The sequence below is a fragment of the Equus asinus genome, chromosome 1 (assembly GCF_041296235.1).
Source record: "Equus asinus isolate D_3611 breed Donkey chromosome 1, EquAss-T2T_v2, whole genome shotgun sequence".
In the NCBI taxonomy this organism is placed as follows: Eukaryota; Metazoa; Chordata; class Mammalia; order Perissodactyla; family Equidae; genus Equus; species Equus asinus.
In genome coordinates, this window is record NC_091790.1 from 134,023,067 (window position 1) to 134,046,190 (window position 23,124).

The 23,124-nt window shown below is 36.3% G+C and overlaps 1 protein-coding gene across 2 annotated transcripts; it reads left to right on the top strand.

Annotated features, from left to right (window-relative positions):
• Positions 1–468: 468 nt before the first annotated feature.
• GTPBP10 (GTP binding protein 10) lies at positions 469–22,511 on the top strand. Of its 2 annotated transcripts, none has more exons than XM_014842917.3 (10): positions 469–647; positions 3,323–3,516; positions 6,814–6,905; positions 7,602–7,746; positions 12,097–12,170; positions 13,698–13,750; positions 15,737–15,844; positions 16,403–16,480; positions 18,623–18,746; positions 21,086–22,511. In XM_014842917.3, the coding sequence occupies exons 1-10, from the start codon at positions 615–617 to the stop codon at positions 21,343–21,345; spliced, it is 1,161 nt and encodes a 386-aa protein (XP_014698403.3). In that variant the 5' UTR covers positions 469–614; the 3' UTR covers positions 21,346–22,511. The 2 variants fall into 2 exon arrangements, with proteins under 2 accessions (XP_014698403.3, XP_070364230.1); XM_070508129.1 differs by having other exon boundaries at positions 497–647; positions 7,605–7,746.
• Positions 22,512–23,124: the final 613 nt, after the last annotated feature.

The following is a 23,124-nucleotide window of genomic DNA, read 5'->3' on the forward strand; positions in this document are numbered from 1 at the left end:
TCTCGTCTACCCGACTCCAAGAAGCCACTCTCTGACAAACACTTGAAGGCAATTTTCCTTCCCCGCTGAGCAAAATGAAATTCTTACACAGCTCAGGTCCTGACATTTGTGTCCCAAGTGTTAAATTCATTGTCTCCTGGGGGCTTTTACTAGAGCTTCTCCATGAACGAACAGCTACTCGGACTCTTTTTTTCCCGCTTGAATTTCCGTGTTTTTTGCGCGTTTGGTTTTACTGTCTGTTGGAGTTTTTTCACTCCTCAATTAGCGTAAAAATTCCTACAAGCCAGGTCAGTCGCCAGTGCCTTCCAATTCAAAACGTGACTTCCTGAGGCACGCGCTCTGCACCTCACTGGCCCTTGTCACAGAGCCTCTCAAGACTTTTTTCAGCTTTGATGTTGCTTCAACGCCTCAACAGCTTCCTCCTCCTCCTCGGAGAGCGTGCCGCAGGGCACCGGCGCCTGGCCCCGTGGGCGTGGACCATACAGCGCATGCGGCTGTCTGCCCGGGAGCGTGCGAGGAAAAATAGCGCCGGCGTCCGGCGGTGACGTAAAAATGCCGCGCGGCGCTTCAGTGTGTCCGTCTTCCGCGGGAGTGAATGCTGACCCCTCGCAGTCATGGTTCGCTGCAGTTGTGTGTTATTAAGAAAGGTCCGTGACTGGTGCCCCTCACTCTGAGCCTGGGAGGCTATTGCCTCTAGCCCCACCTGAGACTCTGGTTCTCCTTCGCTTCCGTCCCACCCCTTTTTCTTTCGGGGGCCTCTTTCCTGCTTGGTTTTACCGTAGTCCTCTCCGCCCCTCCGAGAGTCGGGCTCGGCCTGGGAGGGGTGAGAAGAGTGTGTCTGTCTGGCGCGGTGAGGATGGTCGTTTGGGGGGCCGGGTTTGAGATTCTTCGGGGGAATTGTGTGACTTGGGACGAGGAGCTGGGGGCCTGCTTGCCGTTTAGACACACAGTATGTCATATGTAGGATGTAGGGTTGACTTTTTGTTTGGTCTGTAATAGTATATTTTTCTTCTTTTAAGTAATAATAGCCATAGTCTATTTTTTTAATCGTATATATGTTTCCCTCGAATGCATTGTTTTTAAGAGCTTTCAAAAGACGGCTTTTGATCAGTAAACGAAAATATGTAATTGGCTTGCCTTCTTGCAAGACATTTAGGTCACTTTTTGTGCTGGGCTGCTTTTAGAATCGTTTCTGTAAAAATTTATAGCTGCCTCATTAAAAAAACCTCTGTAAGAGCCTTACTAGAAATATTTTCTTGAAACCTGCTGGCATCATAGTTTGGCCATTACCTTATGACAGATGAGGAGAGTGAGATACTCCTTTTAAATTTGGCGTCTAAACCTCAGAATCTGATAAATCTAGAGGAGTAAAAAGTGTGTCACACTTTAAACAGAACTTTAAAAACAGGAGTTTTCTTTTTATTGGAGGGAGAGGCGTGGTTATGAGTGAAATTATACTTTATCCAACCTTCTGTTTTCCAGAAAATAGATAGTCAAAAAGACTTGTGGAGGGTAGTACTTGGGTGTATGAGGTAACCAATTCTTCAACTAAAAGAAGAAACTACTACTTTTTTTGTGGTTCTTAGAGGCTGTTTGTGTAGCCTTATTGCCATGAACAGTCACTTCCAGTCAATGTCATTTTTCGAGGAGGATCGACTCACTTGGATGTGATGCGTTTCTGATCTGGTCTCACAGAATCAAAGCATGAGTTCTTCACCCCCCAGAGAAAAATACTCTGGCTAGCCCTCAAGTTCATCTTTTATATATTCCTTTTACCCTGTTCCCTTACAACATTCTATTTCATGACTGTATTTGCATACTCAGTTGAAAACCTACACTTTGAGTCTTTGCTGTGCTCTCATCCGTCACAATCTCAGATCTAGACTGCATCAGAATCACCAAGGGAGCTTTCACTAAATATGCTGGTTTGACCTATCCTCATCCCCTCCTCCAGAGGATATCAGAATGGTCAGTGGACTGTATGTATTTTGAAAAAAGTTCCCAGATGTTTTTGATATTTAGAACTATCTTAAATAACTAAAGAAGGTTATGAATTTAAGAAATTACGCTGTAAGGAATTTTGATAGTCTGGGAGGTTAATACATAGTTCTTGACCTGGCAAGAAGTTATTGATTTAGTGAGGGAAACAAAAGTAAACACTACAGTATAAGATTTCAAAAGTGTAATAGTGGAGGTATAATCCAGTTGCTGAGAGAGCCCGGCAAAGACAGTGGTAAGTGTTGTTTAGAAGAATTAAGAAAGACATCAGAAAATATGACATTTGGGTAGGTTTATGATAGAATAGAACAAATGACATTGTGAATAGAGGAAAAGCACAAGCAGTGGCATGGCGACATAACAAACAGTATATCATGTAGTGAAAGCAGAGAGAGGAAGGGGAGGTGGAAGGGGTTGAATGAATAAAATGAAGTGTAGGTTAAGAGCTTTGAATATAGCACTGAGAATTTTAGACTTTATTTTATAAAGAGCAAAAAACCATGAATGTTTTTTGAGTAGGGAGAAACATGATTAGAGATCAGATCCATTTTCAGAAAAATAGCTCTGAAAGAAATTTCACAGAAATAGGCAGCAAAATGAAGGACGTGTTGAGGAGGGAATGACTAGACACTGAAAGACTAGTTAGGAGCTAATGTTATGGTCAAGACACTAGGGCAGTTGTACCAGAAGAGAGAGATTTATAGTTAGTAGGGCTTTGGGAAAAGAAACAGATATAGTCAAAGATTCCCATATGCTGTCTCAATGGTAGTTCTATTATTTGAGAGAACATCAGAGTAACAGAATTTACCTGGGGGAAACTTTGGTTTTGTCATGTGAACATGTTGTATTTGAGGTGACTATTATCCTTTCAATTAATACCTAAGAATAAGTTACATATTTGAGAGGTTTCAAATATAAATTAAATACAGATCTTGCTCTTAGGTGCTTTAGACTATTAAGTTTACCTCCTGGTGGAGAGGGTCAAGAGACTGAACATAGAGGATATCTCACCCAGGTGATAGTTACTGGTACAGGCTGAGATCACCCAGGGAAGAAAGTCTAAACTGAAAAGTGGGCTAATGTCAGAGATCTTGAGGATAAATGGGACAACCATGATAATTGAAGGATCTTAAGATAGTTCATCAAATGGGAAAGGGAGGTCATACAGGAGGTGAGCTAAGAAAAGACTATAGCTTTGGTATACAGAAAGCCATTGTTGATTTCCTTGTTTTAGGAATTTTAGTGGCAACAAAATACTAGAAAGGAGTTCTGAGTTGGTAAGTGCATTTGGTATACAAATATTTTCTTTCTCTCTCTCTTTAAGTATGGAAACTTCATCGATAACCTCAGACTCTTCACCAGAGGAGGAAGTGGTGGAATGGGTTACCCTCGTTTGGGTGGAGAAGGTGGAAAAGGTGGTGACGTTTGGGTTGTAGCCCATAACAAAATGACTTTAAAACAACTTAAAGATAAATATCCTCAGAAACGGTTTGTGGCTGGAGAAGGAGCAAACAGTCGGTAAGTATTTACTGAATGACTGATTTTATAAAATTAAACCCTACTGGGAGAAAAAAAAATTAAAAGCTAAAAATTTATTTAGCAATTTGAAGTAAATTATTCCCTGTATTTGTAACTGAGCAAAAATCTACAATATTTATCTCAACTCTAGTAAAGATAAAAGGTACTAAGGAATGCTTTGGAACTTTTAAATTTTTCATCCTTTTCTTCTCCCAATGTCTGTTTATATTCTTTTGTACTTCCTCTGTGGAAACAGAAGATGGTCTTAATCTCCACTGTTTTCTTCTTAAATTATCTTTGACAATCTTTAGAAATCCTTCCTCAAATCTCAACCATGCTCCTCCATCTGACGACCACCAGTAGTTTTGCCAGCATCTCATAGACAGTCCTTAAAATTTAGAGCCTGTTTCCCTGATACATCTCTTCTGTGTTTTCCTTTTGGTCTTCTCTCTGTGACAGCAAAATCTCACGTTTGTTTTTTGTTAACGTTTGTTATTTTCTATGGAACATATTATGTTGGCCTCAAAATATGAGATGAATTTTTTCTTTCATTGTAAAGAAAATGAATAAAAAATTCTTAAAGCTTTTATCAAAATGCAGGCTATGATTCCTCAGGACTCTCATTGTGCCATTATTCCTTAAGAAGTGTTAGTATAAAGGTTAGACTTTATGTCCCATTTTTTCTTTCCCCTTCCCAAGGTAGTGTCTGGGTATATTTATTGGTCATAATACTAGAGGATGGAATGTGGCACTTACTTGGGGGATGGGCGTAAGCAAAGGATAGAGGTTGGGATGCTAAACACCCTGTCATGCAGAGTAAGGAACACTCCCAACAACAGCAAATTATTCTGCCCAAAATATCCAGCAGCATCCCCTGGTGTTAAAAGGAATCCTTGGAGAAACCCTTAAATTTCTTTTCCGTATTTGTGTTTTATGAATGATCTGACTGAAATCACTTTGCAGGGCAAAGTTTGAGAGCCCTATATCTGTTAGAATTATCATTTTACAATTTCTTTTGAAAAGTAAGGTTGCTGTAATTCCAACTTTATTCTGTGTTCAGATCAGTGGTATACTAAAGATGCTATATAACATTTAAATGTTAAGAGAGATTTAAATAGAACGTTTCTCTTACTGGGATTGTGTGTTGCAATTTTTTAGAATGTAGAGACTTAAATCTAAAGGATTAATAGGAGCCAGCTGGATGAAGGGAAGGAAAAAGCATTACAGGAAAGATAACAAGATGAACACTGAAGGCCCAGTGATAGAAGACAAATACCAGTATACGACACTAAAAGAAGGCCAGTGTGGCTGCAATGCACAAAACACGGAATGTAGAGAACGATGGGACTAGAAAGATAGGTACAGGCCAGACTTTAATTCAGACCTTCATCGTTTCTGAAATACTGCAGTATTCTCCAAATTGGTCTCCTGTCTCCAGTCTCAATCGTCACTTCCAGTCCATTCTTTATCCAGTTATCCCTAGAGTGATTTTTCTAAAACACCAATTTATTAATGTCACTTGCCTATTTAAAATCCTTAAATATTCCTCATTACTCTAAGATAATATTCAAAGTCTTTAATATAGTATATCAAGCTCTTCACAATTTGAACTGCAGTGTCTTTATTTCATGACACCCCACTTGTACCAGGGTTATGCTAGAAATAACTATTTATTATTTCACCACACAGCTTGTTTCCTCCTAATCCAGTGCATGTATGTGTCTGTGTATATATACATATAATATATATATATATATTCACTTTGCCAACACATCCTTTCATGCTTTGATTGTCTGGCAAAGTCCTATTCCTCTTTCAAGACTTGGTTTGAGTACCACTTCCAAAATATAGGTAATCAAGTAAAATTTTAATTTCAGATAATCTAATAATGCCTACTAAACATTAGACTGCTTTTGTTCATCATGAAATCATCTCCCAGTAATTATTTGTGCTTACTTAACTATGAAAATTATCAAGTACCATTTCAGTTATTTTAAAAAGCTGTTTTCAAAGTTCTTTTGAAATTTAAGTGGTAAATGTTTTTAATAAAATAATATTTTAATAGAAAGTTCACCAACAGTAACAAATAAGAATGAAATTAGATCTTGCCTCCATATGCAACACAGAATCCCAGTAAGAGAAGTGTTCTGTTTAAATCTTTCTCTAATATATTTCGAATTCATCCATTTATGTCAGTCTGATTCATTCATTCAATGAATATTAATTGAGTGTCTACTATGTGCTAACCACTGTACCAGATGTCTAAGATAAAATGGTGATCTAAACTGATATGTTCCCTGCGCTCGTGGAACTTACACTACTCTAGTAGGAGAGCAGACATTAATCAAATACATGAAAAATGGAAAATTATAACTGTGAAAACTCTTATGAATGAGTTCCTACACATGTATGTGGGTATGGGAATTTGAGCTAATTGGACAGATCAGTAATAAAAAGATTAAAGAAAAGGTCAACCACCTATAATTTTTTCACCCGGAGATAACCACTATTAAACTTTTCTAAGACTCTTCTGTGTGTTTGTGCAAATGTAACTGTGTATGAATATAAAATTTGGGTATACAAAACCAGGAGCACAATATTTTCCAACCTCCTCTTTTACTTAGCCTTTTTTTCCATACCCGAAAATTGTTTAGAATGGCTGCATAGTTTTATCATATTGGAAATAACATAAATTATTTTGTCATTCATCTATTTAGGTAATTATTGATTTTTTTTTTTTACTATTATAGTCACAATGCAATACACATCCTTGTGTATATAGTATATTACATGATGGTTCAATTTTTTTTTTTTTAGGATAAATTCCCAGAAGTGGAATTACTAGTTAGAAGTTTGTACTAATTTATTCTCTTATGAGCAGTTTGAGAGTAGCCAGATGAGCCTCCTATAATTAAAATACTTTCATTTGAGGTCAGTTTTTTAAAAGCTTTGTTATTCGATGGATTTTCCATTTTTTCTAATTTGATGGTCTTTTAGCAGTGATCGCTTCATTTCAGGTATATGTATCTTAGTTCATTATGAGTTAAAATGACTTTTGGTGGTTAGCTTGGTAACTTAAATTATTAATATTATTTTTATTGGGATATGGTAGTCTACAATGCAAATAAATAATTAGGGATAATTTTATTTTTCCCCTAATATTTGACCACTTAACATCTGCATTAGAAGAGTTGGTTGCTAGTCTTCTTGGTGAACTATTATATTTGCTTGAAGCATAAACCATTTAATTTAGTGGGTTTTCCTTATTCTAATTTAGCTTTTTTTTTTTTTTTGTAGGGTTAGTGCACTGAAAGGCTCCAAAGGAAAAGACTGTGAAATTCCTGTACCTGTGGGTATTTCAGTAACTGATGAAAATGGTAAAATTATAGGTGAGTGTACTGTAGATTATAAGGTTGTGAAAAATGTGCACATTTTATGAAATTGTTTAGGAGCTATGATGAATAGCTCAATACCTCTTGAGTGTCAGAATTTCTTTTAAACATTCACTATTTCAGCTGCTAATTTATTAAAGAGCTTTTTTTTAAATTAATTAATTAATTTTTTTTTGAGGAAGATTAGCCCTGAGCTGACATCTGCCAATCCTCCTCTTTTTTTTGCTGAGGAAGACTGGCCCTGAGCTAACATCCGTGCCCATCTTCTTCTACTTTACGTGTGGGATGCCTACCACAACATGGCTTGTCAAGTGGTGCCGTGTCTGCACCTGGGATCCAAACTGGTGAACCCTGGGCGGCCGAAACGGAACGTGCGCACTTAACTGCTGAGCCACAGGGCCGGCCCTAAAGAGCTTTTTAAAACTTAAAAGTTGCTCAAAATTAACTGCTAGATTTAAGATTATTTTAAAGATATAAGAGTATTTACTTGGTTTTAAAACATATAACTAGTCACCCTCTTACAAAAGTGTTTTTCTAGCATCAACCTTTCAATAGAAATTTATTCCTATTGTTTAGCCCTTGTAGATTTGTAAATTGGAATTTCCTGGCATCTATTTCTGAAAGAAGAATGTCATTAGTGATTAGCTCTACTTACTAATCTTTGCTCTAAGTATATTTGTCTCTCTTTCTAAGGAGAACTCAATAAAGAGAAAGACAGACTTTTGGTAGCTGAAGGAGGTCTTGGTGGTAAATTACTTACAAATTTCTTACCATTGAAAGGCCAGAAACGAGTTATTCACCTTGATCTAAAACTTATGGCTGATATAGGCCTAGTGGGGTAAGTATAATTCATATTTTTATTTTTATACTTTTTTAATACTTTCAGAGAGATAGTTCATGAATAGGAAATAAATGTAAACGGTAATTTGGGGCCAGCATTATTTCTAGTTTATGGAGTTTGTACACTGTGAACTTTGAGAATATGCTGCTAAATGTAGTTATTTTCATATTGCCAACTAGAGTTTCATAGTTATTGATTTGTTAAAGATCATAGCAATTGAATAGGCCAGTGGAAATGTTAGAATGAATAAAGAAAGAAAAATCAATTAAATGCAGTTGTATAAAAAGGTAAAAGAATGTTACCAGATATTAAGGAATAAAATTAGAAATCCAAACAAACCACATTTTAAAAAGTGGATAGAAGAAAATAAAAAGAAGGGGAAAAATGATTAAGATATTTCTACAAATCTTAATAGAGATATTGAGGTATCATTAATCAGACGGCTAGAGGCCAGTGCAGACAGTCTCAATCATCAGAATTATGTACTACTAAGTACCAAGCTGGATCTTGCTATGACTGTTTCCCTTTCCTTCATGCTCTGCTTAGGATCTCTGTCCATTCTCAGTACTGCAGACCTTACAATGTTGTCCTCTTCCACCAGCCTCACTTCTTTCATCAACAATGCTGTTTAGCTGTGGGGTTTGCAGTGCTGGTACCTGACTGGAGGGAGATAGAGAGTAGATAAAGGAAGGGAAAACTTCAGCTTTGCATTTCTCCTCTCCTTCTCTCTCTTCCTCTCCCTGGCTCCACTACAACATTACACAGTGGTCAGATGGAAGGCCAAAGGAAAAGGTGGAGAAAACTGCTGCCCTGCTGCAAACTGCCAGTTCCATTCCTTCCCTTCCCGTAGTTTCTTTCTAAGTTCTTTCATCTTCCTCTCCACTTATCTCACTGCTTCTTTACCAGACTGGCTGGTCTTGGACAAGTTGTACAGTCTCCCTAAGCCTTTGTTTTCTCATGTTTAAAAGTGGCTGGATATAATTGTCACCTTAAAATGTTGTTGATGAGTAAGATATTGCATTTGCAGCACAACACATACTCTGCATTTATGAATGCTGCTATCATCATCATCATTATATTGCCAAGTTATTGGTGACTCATATACTGAAGTAGTAACCTTTTCAGAAGTGGACTTAAAATTACAGTCGATAATTAAAGCATCACGATTCTTAAGCACAATGTTTAACATGTATTCTATTGCAATGTTTAACATGTATTTTATTACAACTATCAGGCAACTATTCTTTAAAAGTTACTAATATGAATACCAGCATAAGCAGATACCTTTTGGCTGGTTTCAGGAATGAACTGAACCTTAGAAGCATGGTATCAGGTAACTGATACACTTGTACTGCTGTTGTCACATCTGATCTTTGTGTAGGTTGGATTTCAGCCTCTAGAATTTTCATTAGGTACTTTTCAAGAAAAATCTCAAGCATCCATCTGTTCTTCATCCATTAGCATCCTTTTTCTTCTTGCACTTTGATCTCTTTGGAAATAATTGCCTGCATTTTCTGTGCTTAATCACTGTTGTGAAAATATGAGGATATTGGAAAGAAATAAGCAGCTCCAACTAGTGATAATCATAGACAAAAATGGTTGCAGTTTGCTTTTCAAAAAGTTACAGGAGCTTGAGTATAACAGGATATAAGAAAATACTGTATTTCCAGAGGAAATGAGTGATTAAGAAATCTCACGTAATTTTATTCTTAATTCATTATAGAAATTTTTTTTTTCTTTGAGGAAGACTAGCCCTGAGCTAACTGCTGCCAGTCCTCCTCTTTTTGCTGAGGAAGACTGGCTCTGAGCTAATATCCATGCTGTTCTTCCTCTACTTTATACGTGGGACGCCTACCACAGCATGGCGTGCCAAGTGGTGCTGTGTTCGCACCTGGGATCTGCACCGGCGAACCCCGGGCCACTGAGAAGCAGAACGTGCACAGTTAACCACAGCACCACTGGGCCAGCCCCCATAGAAATATTTTTAATGAGAAAAATTGTTAAAAGAGCCCCATTAAGAGCTCATAAATTTGTATAGAATTCTAAATTAATATTCAAAATATTACACCATTATTCCAAATGAAAGTTTCGCAGAGTTTTGAAAGAGGAGCTTGCTCAAATTCCAAGGAAAACTGTGAAAGCAGGGATCACATTTGTCACATTGATTGCTATATTTTTGGTGCCTAGAATATTGCCTGATAGAAGTCAATGCTCAATAAATACTTGTTGGGTAAATTTTTTTATTGAGATATAATTGGCATATTAATTTCTGGTGTTCAACATAATTCAGTATTTGTATATATTGTGAAATGATCACCATAATAAGTCTAGTTAGCATCAACCACCACACATAGTTACATTTTTCTTTCTTGTGGTGAGAAGTTTTCAGATTTACTTACTTAGCAACTTTCAAATATGCCGTACAGTATTATTAACTCTAGTTAGTTAATCACCATGCTGTACATCATATCCCCCATGACTTACTTGTTTTGTAACTGAAAGTTTGTACCTTTGGACCTGCTTCGCCCATTTTGCCCACCCCTCCAGCTCTTACCTCTTGCAGCCACCAGTCTGTTCTCTTTGAGTTGGATTTTTTGGCTTGTTTTGGATTCCACATGTAAGTGAGATCATATGGCATTTGTCTTTCATTGTCTGACTTATTTTATCTAGCACAGTGCCCTCAGGGTCCATCCATAGTGTCGCAAATAGCAAGATTTCCTTTTTTATGGCTGAATAGTATTCCATCATGTATGTATGTATATATCTTTATATATACACATTGTGTATGTATGTGTATATATGCACACCACATTTTCTTTATCCATTCGTCCATCAATGGACACCTAGATTGCTTCCATTTCTTGGCTATTGTAAATAATGCTGCAGTGTACGTAGGGGTGCGTATATCTTTTTGAGTTAGTGTTTTTATTTTCTTCATTTATATACCCAGCAGTGGTATATCCAGAATTGCTGGATCATATGGTAGTTCTATTTTTAGTTTTTTGAGGAAGCTCTGTAGTGTTTTCAATAGTAGCTGCACCAATTTACATTCCCATTTGTTGAATAAATTTAATGAAACTATCTGAATGAAATTTAGGAAATCATCTCTTAAGTGACCCAAATTCCTAGTACTTTCTTTCATGCATGGTGGACCTTTCTTGAGGGAAATTGACCAATAAAATCATAGCCTTTAAAACAAGCATGTATTTTAGTCCAGTATTTCCTCATCTAGAAATTTATCTCAAGAAGGAGATTAAAGATGTGTGTAAAGGTTCAAGGATAGTCACCTCAGCGTTTCAAGTTTTTAGCAGAAAAGTTAGACAAATAATAAATGCTCATTTGCAGAGAGAAAAAAATAGTTGTCTTTTAATCCTACCATTCAGGATGACTATTAACATTGGTGTATGTCTTTCTAGCTGTATGCATATTTTTTGCAATATTATTTCTAGTAGTAAAAAATTGGAGACAACCTAAATGCCTGACAGTAGGAAATAAGTAAATTACAGTGCACCTTTGAAAGGTGTTCACCTTATACAATTCACTTTAACAAGGGGGCCTATCAACTATGAATAGTCTTTCAGAAAAAATAAAATCAAACTGAATTTTATCAAGGCTGTTTGTTGAATTACCAATTTATAGAAAATCCAGGGCAACAGAGCATGTTAAATGATATCATGGGAGACTGTTGGCATAAAAATCCAGCGTGTGGGAAAGAAAGTCTACAGGACAAATGACCCAGTTTCTTTAAAAATAAAATTGCGAAGGGGAAACAAGATGGAGTGTGGAGCCTTTACCAAAAGAAATTTGAGAGACCTATCAACCAATTGTAATACACAGACCTTATTTGGGTCCCTATTCAGGCAAAGCAACTTTTAAAAAAGTATTGAGAACGTATTAAAGTTTGTTGAAGCTAGTCTATGGCTAAATGGGATTCATCACTCCTCTCTACTTTTGTATGTTTCAGAATGTCCATATAAAATTAAAAAAATCAGCAAAATTTAAGTAATATTCTGTTAGTGTTTGGCTAGGGATAGTTGATTGCAGGCGTTTTTTATTAGTTTCTTTTTGTTTTTCTGTGATTTACAAGTTTTGTTGTTGTTGTTTTCGTGATTTGAATTATTTGCTCTCAATACTGAAACATCATCAGTATCTAGCATGGATTTACCTTTACCTTTTTCATAAGTATATTTTGTTCCTCAAGTTTTTCAAGGTTTTTTTAAATTATATTCCATTCTTAATTCCAGAAATATTTAAGAAATCTACTTCCTGAAATGTTAGGAATTCAGAGATAAGATAGTATTAATGATACTATTTGTTGTAATGTATAACTTCATTTTCTCATTTCAGATTCCCAAATGCTGGCAAATCATCTTTGCTAAGTCAGATATCTCACGCAAAACCTGCAATTGCAGATTATGCTTGTAAGTATAATTTGTATGTATTGGAATGTGTGGAGGTAAAGTTTTAAAGACTGATCTTTCTTTGAGTTACTATGAATAAAATGACAACTCTGAGGGTAGCCTTAGTTTGAAAACTCATGGCAGATAGAATACGTGCATTTCTCATTAATGTTTAAAACCTCTGTAGCCCTCAACAAAATTCCTAGTATTTGTCACTTACTTTGTTGCATTTATTTTTCTGTTGTATAATAATTTTTTAGGTTTAGTTATGATTTTATGAGCACCTACCCTTCATCAAGCACTCTGATAAATATTAGGAGGGCAGAGATGAATTCTTTCATTCATTTAGCAAGTATTTATTTCTGGGAACTGCAGTAGATTCTGGGGTTACAAAGACCGGTAAGCAGAAGCGGATACTGTTCTGACTTTTACTGAGCTTACAGACTAGTGGGGGAAGGCAGATAGCTCACTAACAAACATGGGGAAATATTATATGGTTCTATGAAAGAGTGTAGGTGACTGCGTTAGACTTCTTTGAGGGAGTGTGATGGTGGTGCTGAGATGTGAATAATAAATATGAGTTAATCAGTGACAGACAGTGGAGGGGACAAGCCCTTCAGTCAGAGGAAATAGCATGTACATAAAAGCTCTGTAGTGGCAGGGAGTAGATTCATGTGTTTCTGGAGAACGTGAGTAAGGGAAAGAGGGAATCCAGGTGAGCCTGGAGGGGTAGGTAGAGACTATATCATATAGGCTACATAGGCTGTATTTGATCTTTATATCTTAAGAGCAGTTGATAGACTTTTAAGCAAGGGATAAAATGATTACGTTTGCTTTTCAAAAAGATCTCTCTGCGTATAATACAGAAAATGGATTGGTGTGGAACATAAATGGATCTGGGAAGAACAGTTAGTAGGCTTTTGCAGTAGCTGGATGAGACATATTGGAAGCTCAGACTAAGAGTAGTGAATGAATATGGTAGGATCTCTGCCGTCATTGAACAAAAAGGCACAGAGTGACGTTAACCAGGAAGATAACATTAAGCCTTTCTACAGTTAATCTCTGAGAAAGTAGAGTTAATTTGTACTAAGTGCTATAAATTACGTGGCCGATATTGTTCAGACACAGGGGACTTTTGAGAAGGAAAGAAGAAGAAAAGCAAAAAGTCATAGGAAGGAGGCTAGTGCAGGATTGGTGAGACTTGGGGATAACTGAATGAGAAAGGACTAGACAAATTTGAGCCACAGACCTAAATGCTAACCCCCACCCTAATACCTTTTTACCATGCTGCTTAAAGTGCAACAGATGAACTTTGAAGCCCACTAATTCAATTAGACTTACACAGATTGTAAAAATCTGTATTTGTCCTTTTCCAAGTATATCATACATAGCAAGATAATTGTACCTTCAATTTCAACAAATGAGAACATAATCTGAATTAAATTGTTCACAGAAAAGAAATGTTGTTTATTTTATACATAATGCTAATACAATTTTGAGAGTACCAGCCTTTATCTAGCCTTAATTTATTGTTGTTCTTTCTTATAGTCACAACATTAAAGCCTGAACTTGGAAAGATTATGTATAATGATTTCAAACAGGTGGGTGTTTTTAAAATAAAACACTTGGTTAGAAGTGAATGTACTTGGTCTTTATAGTATTTGACTATTTCTGTGGTCTTGGGGGAAAAAAGTAGCAAGATTTTGTTTTTAATAAGTGAAACTATGATCAAATCAATTCTGCTGAGCACTATAATAGTAAATACTGTATAAGAATATAACTTCTTGTTCTTTGAAAGTTTAGGTCCAGTTTGTCAACAGGTCAGTGGTTGCCAATGATTGGGGGAAGGAAGGGATGAATAGGCAGAACACAGAGGACTTTTAGGGCAATAAAAATATTCCGTATGATAGTATAATGATGGTTACATGTCATTATACATTTGTCAAAACCCACAGGGTGCTGGCCCCATGGCTGAGTGGTTTAAGTTTGGGCGTTCTGCTTCAGTGGCTCAGGTTTTCTCTGGTTCGGATCCTGGGCATGAACCTAGCACCACTCATCAGGCCATGCTGAGGCGGTGCCCCACACAGCAGAGCCAGAGGGACCTCCAGCTAGAATACATAACTATGTATTGGGGGCCTTTGGGGAGAAGAAAACACAAGAAGATTGGCAGCAGATGTTAGCTCAGGTGCCAGTCTTTAAAAAGGAAAAAAAACCCATAGACTGTACACCAACAGTGAACCCTAATGTAAAGTGTGGACTTAAGGTGACGACGTATCAATGTGGTTTTATATAATCCACTGACATAATTTAGAAGGCGTAAAAGATTTATATTCATTTATAATAGTGATATAATAAAAATTTAAAAAACTTCAGCAGTTATATAGAATACTAAATAAGTGAAATTACAAATACAAGATAATAAAAATATAGTAAACAATGTTTAGAGGAAAAGAGAACACTGTTTATAATTTTTAAGGGAAATCAGTAGAGAACCTCTGAAGAAAATTTCAGGACATGAGACCTCTGTTGTATATACTGCTTTGTCCCATAGTCACAACTTCTTTTAAAACTCTGAAATGCAGGGCCGGCCCCGTGGCTGAGTGGTTAAGTTTGTGCGCTCCACTTCGGCGGCTGGGGGTTTTGCCGGTTCAAATTCTGGGCGCAGACATGGCACCCCTCATCAAGCCATGCTGGGGCGGCATCCCACATGCCACAACCAGAAGGACCCAAACTAAAAATACACAACTGTGTAACAGGGGGCTTTGGGGAGAAAAAGGAGAAATAAAATCTTAAAAAAAAAAAAAAAGCAAACCTGAAATGCTTACCCACACTGGCAGTGTGTGTAGAGCGGTGCTTCTCATTCCTTACTGCACATCAGAATTATTATCTGGGTGGTTTAAGAACGACAATGATAAATGAAGCCTGGGTCCCAGAGATTTGAAACCATATCCCTTGGAGGTAGGGCCTGGGCATCTGTAGTTGAAAATTCCCTCGGTGATTATGATATGCAGTGAGGTTTGAAAAGTGTAGGTGTAGGATGATGGTTAACAATTTTTATTACTCCAAAAGGAGCATAGGAACACTGTATCCTTTACTTCTTAAGACTGGTTTATAGTCCTCCTGGTAGAATATGAACAGAAAAGGAACAATGGTGCCAAATAATCAGTTACATATAGAATTTAAAACTTAAACCTACAGAGCTGCACTAAGTAGATGTCTGCTCAATTAATATCCTTGTATACTTTTAAGAATTTAGCAAGTTGAAATTCTATGAAAAGTTCATATCGGACAATATAGTTTATGGAATTCTAAAGAGAATTTATGAGATCAATAAATGTTAAACTAATCTCTAAAATTCCTAGACTGTTAGATTAATAAGCAAAAATGGGACTCTAATTTCTGATAACAAAGGATTTTGATTCTTAATTCATTTATTTTGTTATAAAGGTATCCTGGCTTTATAAAGATGCAGTGGTAATCACAAATTAGGAACTGTTTGTAATTGAAATATGAAAATTTTTGGATGTAATGTACTTGTAGTTTTCATATATTTTTCTTTTTTATCAAATCATTTAATTTTGTGTTAGATATCAGTAGCTGATCTTCCTGGTTTAATAGAAGGAGCACATATGAACAAAGGAATGGGCCACAAATTCCTCAAGCATATAGAAAGAACTAGACAACTGCTTTTTGTTGTAAGTCATCTGCATATCAATGTAATGTTCAAATGAATGTGAAAATCAATGAATTTAGTTTTCCTAGAAATTTTTTATAGTAAGATTTAAAGACGAAGTAGTAGCATGTTACACCACTCAGTCTGTTTACATGGGGGTCAAACACAGTAAGTAATCTATTTATAATATGGGGATGGAAATGGCGTTGTTTATTATATCAGATGTAAATTTGGCCATATTTATCAAGGTTTAATTCTTCAGGAATTGTAACATCTGTATTACAGACTATCTCTTTCCTACTTCATTGATGATGTTAGAATTATATATGAGATTGTTCATATTGGTATAAATTGTCTTATCTATACTAGTTTCTCATTTTAATAATGACTGTCATTTTATTAGAATAATTTTAGTTATCTTAACACCACGATTTCTTTTACTTATTTTGAATTCCTAAAATACCAAGAGAGTATAGCTTGAGAAATTATTTTTAGCCTGAGAGAGTAAAGCATTTCAAAATATAAAATATATAGCTGATGTTCTTATGTTATAGGCTGTCTCTTTCCCCTTTTTTTTAAGGTTGATATTTCTGGATTTCAGCTTTCTTCTCAAACTCAATACAGAACTGCCTTTGAAACCATAATACTGCTTACAAAAGTAGGTTTTCTGTTTTACTGTGTTTTGTATTTGGTTTAACATGTAGGCATATAGGACTGTATGAAATAATATATAATAATTAGAATAAACATATACTCCACCTGTACTTTTTAAAACTTTGATGTCAGTTAAAGAATTATCTACAACTAGAAGGACCCACACCTAAAATATACAACTATGTACTGGGAGAATTTGAGGAGAAAAAGCAGAAAAAGAAACAAAAAAGAGAACATTGGCAACAATTGTTAGCTCAGATGCCAGTCTTTAAAAAAAAAAAAAAATTTATCTAAACTTGCTGTCTCCAGTTCCTCAATGTTCACCTGCTCCTCACACTGTCATAATTGATAGAACCTTCCTTGATCCCAAATTCCTCTTACATACTTCTTAGACTATTTCTCAGTCTACTTTTTAGGCTCTTTTCTGTTCATTTTTTAAGTAGCATTCAGTTGTAGTTAATATACTGATGACTGCCAAATCTGTATCTGTACCCAGATCTTTTGGTTGTGCTTTAAGACCTGTTGCCTATTGATATGTTTGATTGGATGTCCCGTTAACTTCTCAAACTTAGTATGTGTAAAACTGAACTTTTTTTTTAAACTCTCCAGCTTCCCCAGAACTTTACTGAGTATGTAAGCCAGAAACCTGGGTAGTGGTCTTGATTCTATCTTTCTCACCACCTGCATCAAGTCCTGTCAGTTTTATTATCCTAAAGCTTTCTGAAATTCACTTGATTGTCTTCATCCATACCACTGTTGTAATCATCAACCGCTCTCACTAGAATGTTGTCAGTCTCTCCTATCTGTTCTCCCTGCTTCCAATCTCACTTCTCTCCAGTCCATTTTTTATATGGCAGCCAGAGTGATCTTTGTAAAAGAGACAAGCTGATGTTTGTTCCCTTCTTAAAAACACTTTGATGGTCCCCCACTGCTCTTGGGTTAAAGGCTAACCTGAACATGGTTTATGAGGTCTGGCAAGGTTGGGCTCCTACCTAGCAGTCCATCTCTGTCCCTTGACCCTTACATTCTTTATCCAGCCATATGATTTCACTCTAACACAGCAAGATATTGTTTACCTCTAGGACTTTGTATATCTTATTTCTTTTGCCACTTTTTGCCTATTATGAATAATGCCACTGTTAATGTTTGTGTACAGGTTTTTGTGTGGACATGTTTTCATTTCTCTTGGATATATACCTAGGAGTGGGATTGCTGGATAATATGGTAACTCCATGTTTAACATTTTGAGGAACTGCCAAACTGTTTTCCAGAGTGGCTGCAGCATTGCACCATTTTACAATTCCATTACGATTGTGTGAGAGTTCCAATATTTCCACATTAATGTCAACACTTGTTATTGTCTGTCTTTTATTTTAGCCATCCTCATGGGGTGAAGTAGTATTTCATAGTAGTTTTGATTTGCATTTCTCTAGTGACTGATGATGTTGAGCACCTTTTTATGTGCTTATTAGCCATTTGTGTGTCTTTGGAGAAATGTCTCTTCAGGTTCTTTACCCGTTTTAAATTGGGCTGTCTTTTTATAATTGAATTATAAGAGTTCTTTATATTTTGGATATAAGTCCCTTATCAGATAAATGATTTGCAAATATTTTTTCTCACTCTGTCAGTTGTCTTTTCACTTTCTTTAGGATATCTTTTGAAGTGCAGAATTTTAAATTTTAATGAAGTCTCCTTTTCCTCTTTCTTCTTTTGCTTGTGCTTTTGCTGTCATATTTTAAAAAACAGTGCCTAATCCATGGTCAAAATATTTACTCCTAAGCACACTTACTCTTTTTCCTAGAATAATACAGGTTTGGCATTACATTGTCATTATTTACTTCTGAATTTTATCTGTGTGCTTAAAAGAAGTCCAAATATCTGTATTTGGCTCTATGCACAAAATCATCCTACACAGTCTATAGGATGTCATGTGAGCTAAAATATGTTATCACATGACCTAACCAGTAAGCATTTTCTGAATTTCCTTTGTTAATTAGTTTTGTGATTGTTGGGACTTTTTGCATTTCAGAGTTGTGAATAAGCTCTAGATTACTTGGACCTATAAAGTAAAGAACGACGTTACCAAAGAGGTAGTTTTTATAGATATTTTAATAAAATTATTTGGTTTTTCTCTTTTGATTTAAAGGAGTTGGAGTTATACAAAGAGGAACTTCAGACAAAACCTGCACTCTTGGCAGTTAATAAAATGGACTTGCCAGATGCACAAGATAAGTTCCGTGTACTGATGAACCAACTCCAGAATCCTAAAGGTAAAGTCACTCATTCGTTTAATGCCAATTTAATGAATACCTACTAGGTTCAGAGAATGCTAAGAGTTATAATCCGTGGAAAAGAAAACTGACAGTTGCTACTCTTAAAAAAAGTATGTTTGAAGAAAGAACATACACGGTACATTTAAGTAACATTGTAACAAAACTATTATCAAGTTTCAGAATGTGTGATATGGACAGTAAGGTAGAGGAGAAAAAAAAAAGAAAGATTAATTTGAGCTGAAAGGTCAGCTTCATGAACAAATAAGATTTAAACTGGGCTGATTTAAAGAGTTAATGGGATTTGGATCAGAAGAGGACAATGTCAGCATCCACCTGTGAAGTCTTTCACTTCAGTAACATTTCACAAGTTCTAGGACTTTGTTTCCCTATACACTACAAATTTAAAAACAGAGCTGATGGTTCTAAAGATGTATGTATCTTTGCACTGCTGGCTCTATAGGTCTCTGAAAAATACTGATCTTCCAAAAAGAAGTTGAGTATCTATGTATGTGTGACACAGAATAATAGATGTTGTTACTCCAGAAGGATTTATTTGTTTGAAATTTGTTTCTAAATGGACCACTTTGTGTAAAGGAACTTAAAGAAACTTCAATAGTTTTAAATATTGGCCTTTGCAGAACACTTGATCCTGCAGTGACGATGCTTTCATTTTTCTGAATTTAGTAGAGGACGACCTCTTGCACAAATGAGGAAAAAGTAGGGAGAATGGTATATAGCTAACGTTTTTAAATAGTACTAATTTCTCTGTTTTTATCCTTGGGATAAAAATTGAGGATAATAAATTATAACGTACTAGGACTACCAGACAGCACTAAAAGATCCTTTCTCCCCTCTCAAAAATCTCTCCCATGTGTAATTTACATTTTGGAGCTGTCCTTGAGTTAGGAAGTTACTTTTGAGATATACATATTCCCAGGAATTAGTAAATAGTCTTTATTCTTTAATGTCATTTGCCTTATGAGGTCATTAGATCTGTTTGCTAGTTGGCCTTGCAGGAAAGGGAATTTTCAGAGGATGTGCCAGAAGGGAGGATAACTTAAGAGTTCGTGGCTATTTTGGACCATCATAAAACAAAATATAGTCCCTCCAGTGATAATTCCTGAGGTAGCCTCTCTGGACTTCCTTGCAGGCATATGAATCTCAGAAACTAAGCTCCATATTGGCTTCTCCATTTTCTTCCAGTCCAGCCTTTCCAGTTCGTACCAGTGTTAACCCATCCCATCACTATGCCATCCCCTCCCCCGTTGCCTTGGTGGCAGGGAAGAGGAAAAAGTAACATAACAGCTGTCTGCCCCTGTTGGGTGATAGATTGGATTCATCTGAAATGACCTCTGAAATGAATTATGCTTACACCCTTTTCAATTTTAGTATGGCTCCTGGCACCAGGGATGATAAGCCTATACTTTCAGGGCAGTTAAAGGCTACCTGTGTGCTGAGGCAAGCTAGAATATCCCAAATCAGGAATGTTGTCTCACTTAATTGACCCTCCCCCCAAAACAAAATTTATTGCTTCTGTAGGTAAATCATCTTCTGTGATTCATCTTTTATTATACTTAATTTGGTTTAAAATGTATTCGTCCAACAAATATTTACTAAGCACCGATCATGTGCCAAGAACCTTACCATTGTCACTAGTGAAAAAGAAAGGTTCTGGGGGCTGGCCTGGTGGCGCAGTGGTTAAGTTCGCACGTTCTGCTTCTCGGCAGCCCAGGGTTCGCCGGTTTGGATCCTGGGTGCGAACATGGCACTGCTTGGCAAAAGCCATGCTGTGGTAGGCATCCCACATATAAAGTAGAGGAAGATGGGCTTGGAGGTTAGCTCAGGGCCAGTCTTCCTCAGCAAAAAGAGGATTGGCAGCAGTTAGCTCAGGGCTAATCTTCCTCAAAAAAAAAAAAAAGGAAAGGTTCTGGGGCCAGCCTGGTGGCACAGCAGTTAAGTTCACATACTCCACTTCAGCAGCCTAGGGTTTGCTGGTTTGGATCCTGGGTGCAGACCTACACACTGCTCATCAAGCCATGCTGTGGCAGGCATTCCACATATAAAATAGGGGAACCTGGGCACAGATGTTAGCTCAGGGCCAATCTTCCTCAGCAAAAAGAGGAGGAATGGTGGCAGATGTTAGTTCAGAGCTAATCTCCCTCAAAAACAAACATAAAACCCCCCCCCAGAGGTTCTGAGTGCTTATTAGAGAAGGAAAAAAGGAATTAAAATGCTAAGTTTTCGGTTCCTTGGTTCACAAATCAAACCTCTAACATAGTTTTGATTTACTTTCAAAGACAATGAAAATCAGCTTAGTTTTGTGTTCTTTGTTTCAGATTTTCTGCATGTATTTGAAAAAAACATGATTCCAGAGAGGACTATAGAATTCCAACACATCATCCCCATCTCTGCAATTACCAGAGAAGGAATTGATGAACTAAAGAACTGTATAAGAAAGTCTCTAGATGAACATGCCAACTGGGAAAATGATGCATATCATAAGAAACAGTTGCTTAATTTACAGATTTCCAATACAGTATCTTACAGTGAGACACCATCAAAGAATACTGTTACTAGTCCCAGAATGGATAATTGAAATTGCGTTCACTTGAAAACTTTTCCACAGACACCTATTTTTTAGAGGGTTAGGTATTAGCCTGATATATACGCCATCATTCAAGAACCATACCTTTTTAAGTGTTTTTGTAGTAAAGTGTATCATCAGTAAAAAAAAAGTAACTGAGAGCTAAAAATGACAATTTATAATTTTATAGACAATCCACCTGTAATAAAATCCTCTGATATTCTTCTACTTATGATGTCTCTACTGAGATCATTTTTTAAAATTATATAAAAGGATTCTCTAGAATGTTAGAATGAGCAGCTAGGTTTTGTTTATTTGTTTTTGAGTCTGTCATGTACCTAATTCCACTAAATATCTAATAGTTCTCATTTTTGGAAAACCTCAAAACCGTAAATTTAAACATATATTCAGTGATAAATAATATCACTGATAATATTTAACAGAAACCAGCAGATAAATGTTTGCCATTTCAGCTTTTGGAAATTTTCTTTAAGTATAAGCTTTTGGAAATTTTCTTTCTGCTTTGGTAAATAAAGACAGAATAAAAAAAAAAGTGCAAACTTCTACCAGTATTATCGATCATCAGTATATTCTTAAGATTATAATTTCTAAATTTCTGCCTGAGTTTCAAAAATATTTAGAAATTAGACATTTTCTCCTCATGAGTTTTAGTATAAAATATACGTGTTAATTGATTTTAAACAGTGCAAACATTAGGCCCTCCACTCCTTCCCACTGTTAATAGTTTCTTATGTTCTTGCAGAATTTTTTTATGCATATTTTTACCCACATGAGTTCGTTATACAAACATTTTCCAAGTTTGTTTTGTTTTGTTTTACAAAATAGCAAGTTAATGAGCTTTTTAAAAATTATTCTTCAGTGCTGTAGTGGTTAAGTTCACACACTCCGCTTCTGCAGCCCAGGGTTCGCAGGTTCAGATCCCCAGCATGGAGCTACACACCACTCATCAAGCCACACTGAGGTGGTGTCCCATATACAAAATGGAGGAACATTGGCACAGATGTTAGCTCAGGGCCAATCTTCCTCACCAAAAAAAAAAAAAAAAATTCTTCAATGCTGCTTTTAAATTATTAGGAGTTGTTTTGGAATTTAAGGCTCAGTGAAGCCTTTACATGTGGCTCTAAGTATTGAATAAAAATGATGTCAGTATTGTTCTACTTAAGTTTCTTTTGATATGACAATGTGAATGACTTCTTGCAAGCATTGTTTCACTTTGATGTGTTCTGTTTTCTGTTCCCCACTCCCACCTCCCATCCCAGTCCCCAGATTACTGGCTTTTCTTGTATATCTTTTTCCTTCATTGCACAAGTATTTATTGAGTGTCTCCCCTGTGCCGGGCACTGTGCAGGGTGCTGCATGTACAGTGTTGAAGAAAACAGACGGGCCTGCTGCCCTCGTGGGTCTCACATTTGATGGCAGAAACTGCAGGGGATTTGAATAGCGAGGTTCCACTTTACAATAAAGGAATAAGAGTGAGGAAAGTGTTTGGAATTTCAACATCTATACTGATCATAGTGACCGTGTTTCATATTGGGTATGTTTACATTTATGACTTCAGTGTCATTTCTTTTTTTTATTTCTATTACTTCCTGGATATAAACAAGCAGCAATGTGAGGACTCCATTAGGTGAATTTCTGAAGCACTGACACCATAATCTTATTTTTTGCTGTGGCAAAGGATAATAGATGTGTGTTGAAGATTAACAGGAATTGTATCTTATTTGCTCTGTCAGTAATGCTCAGGTTACTACTCCAGACTAACTGAAACAG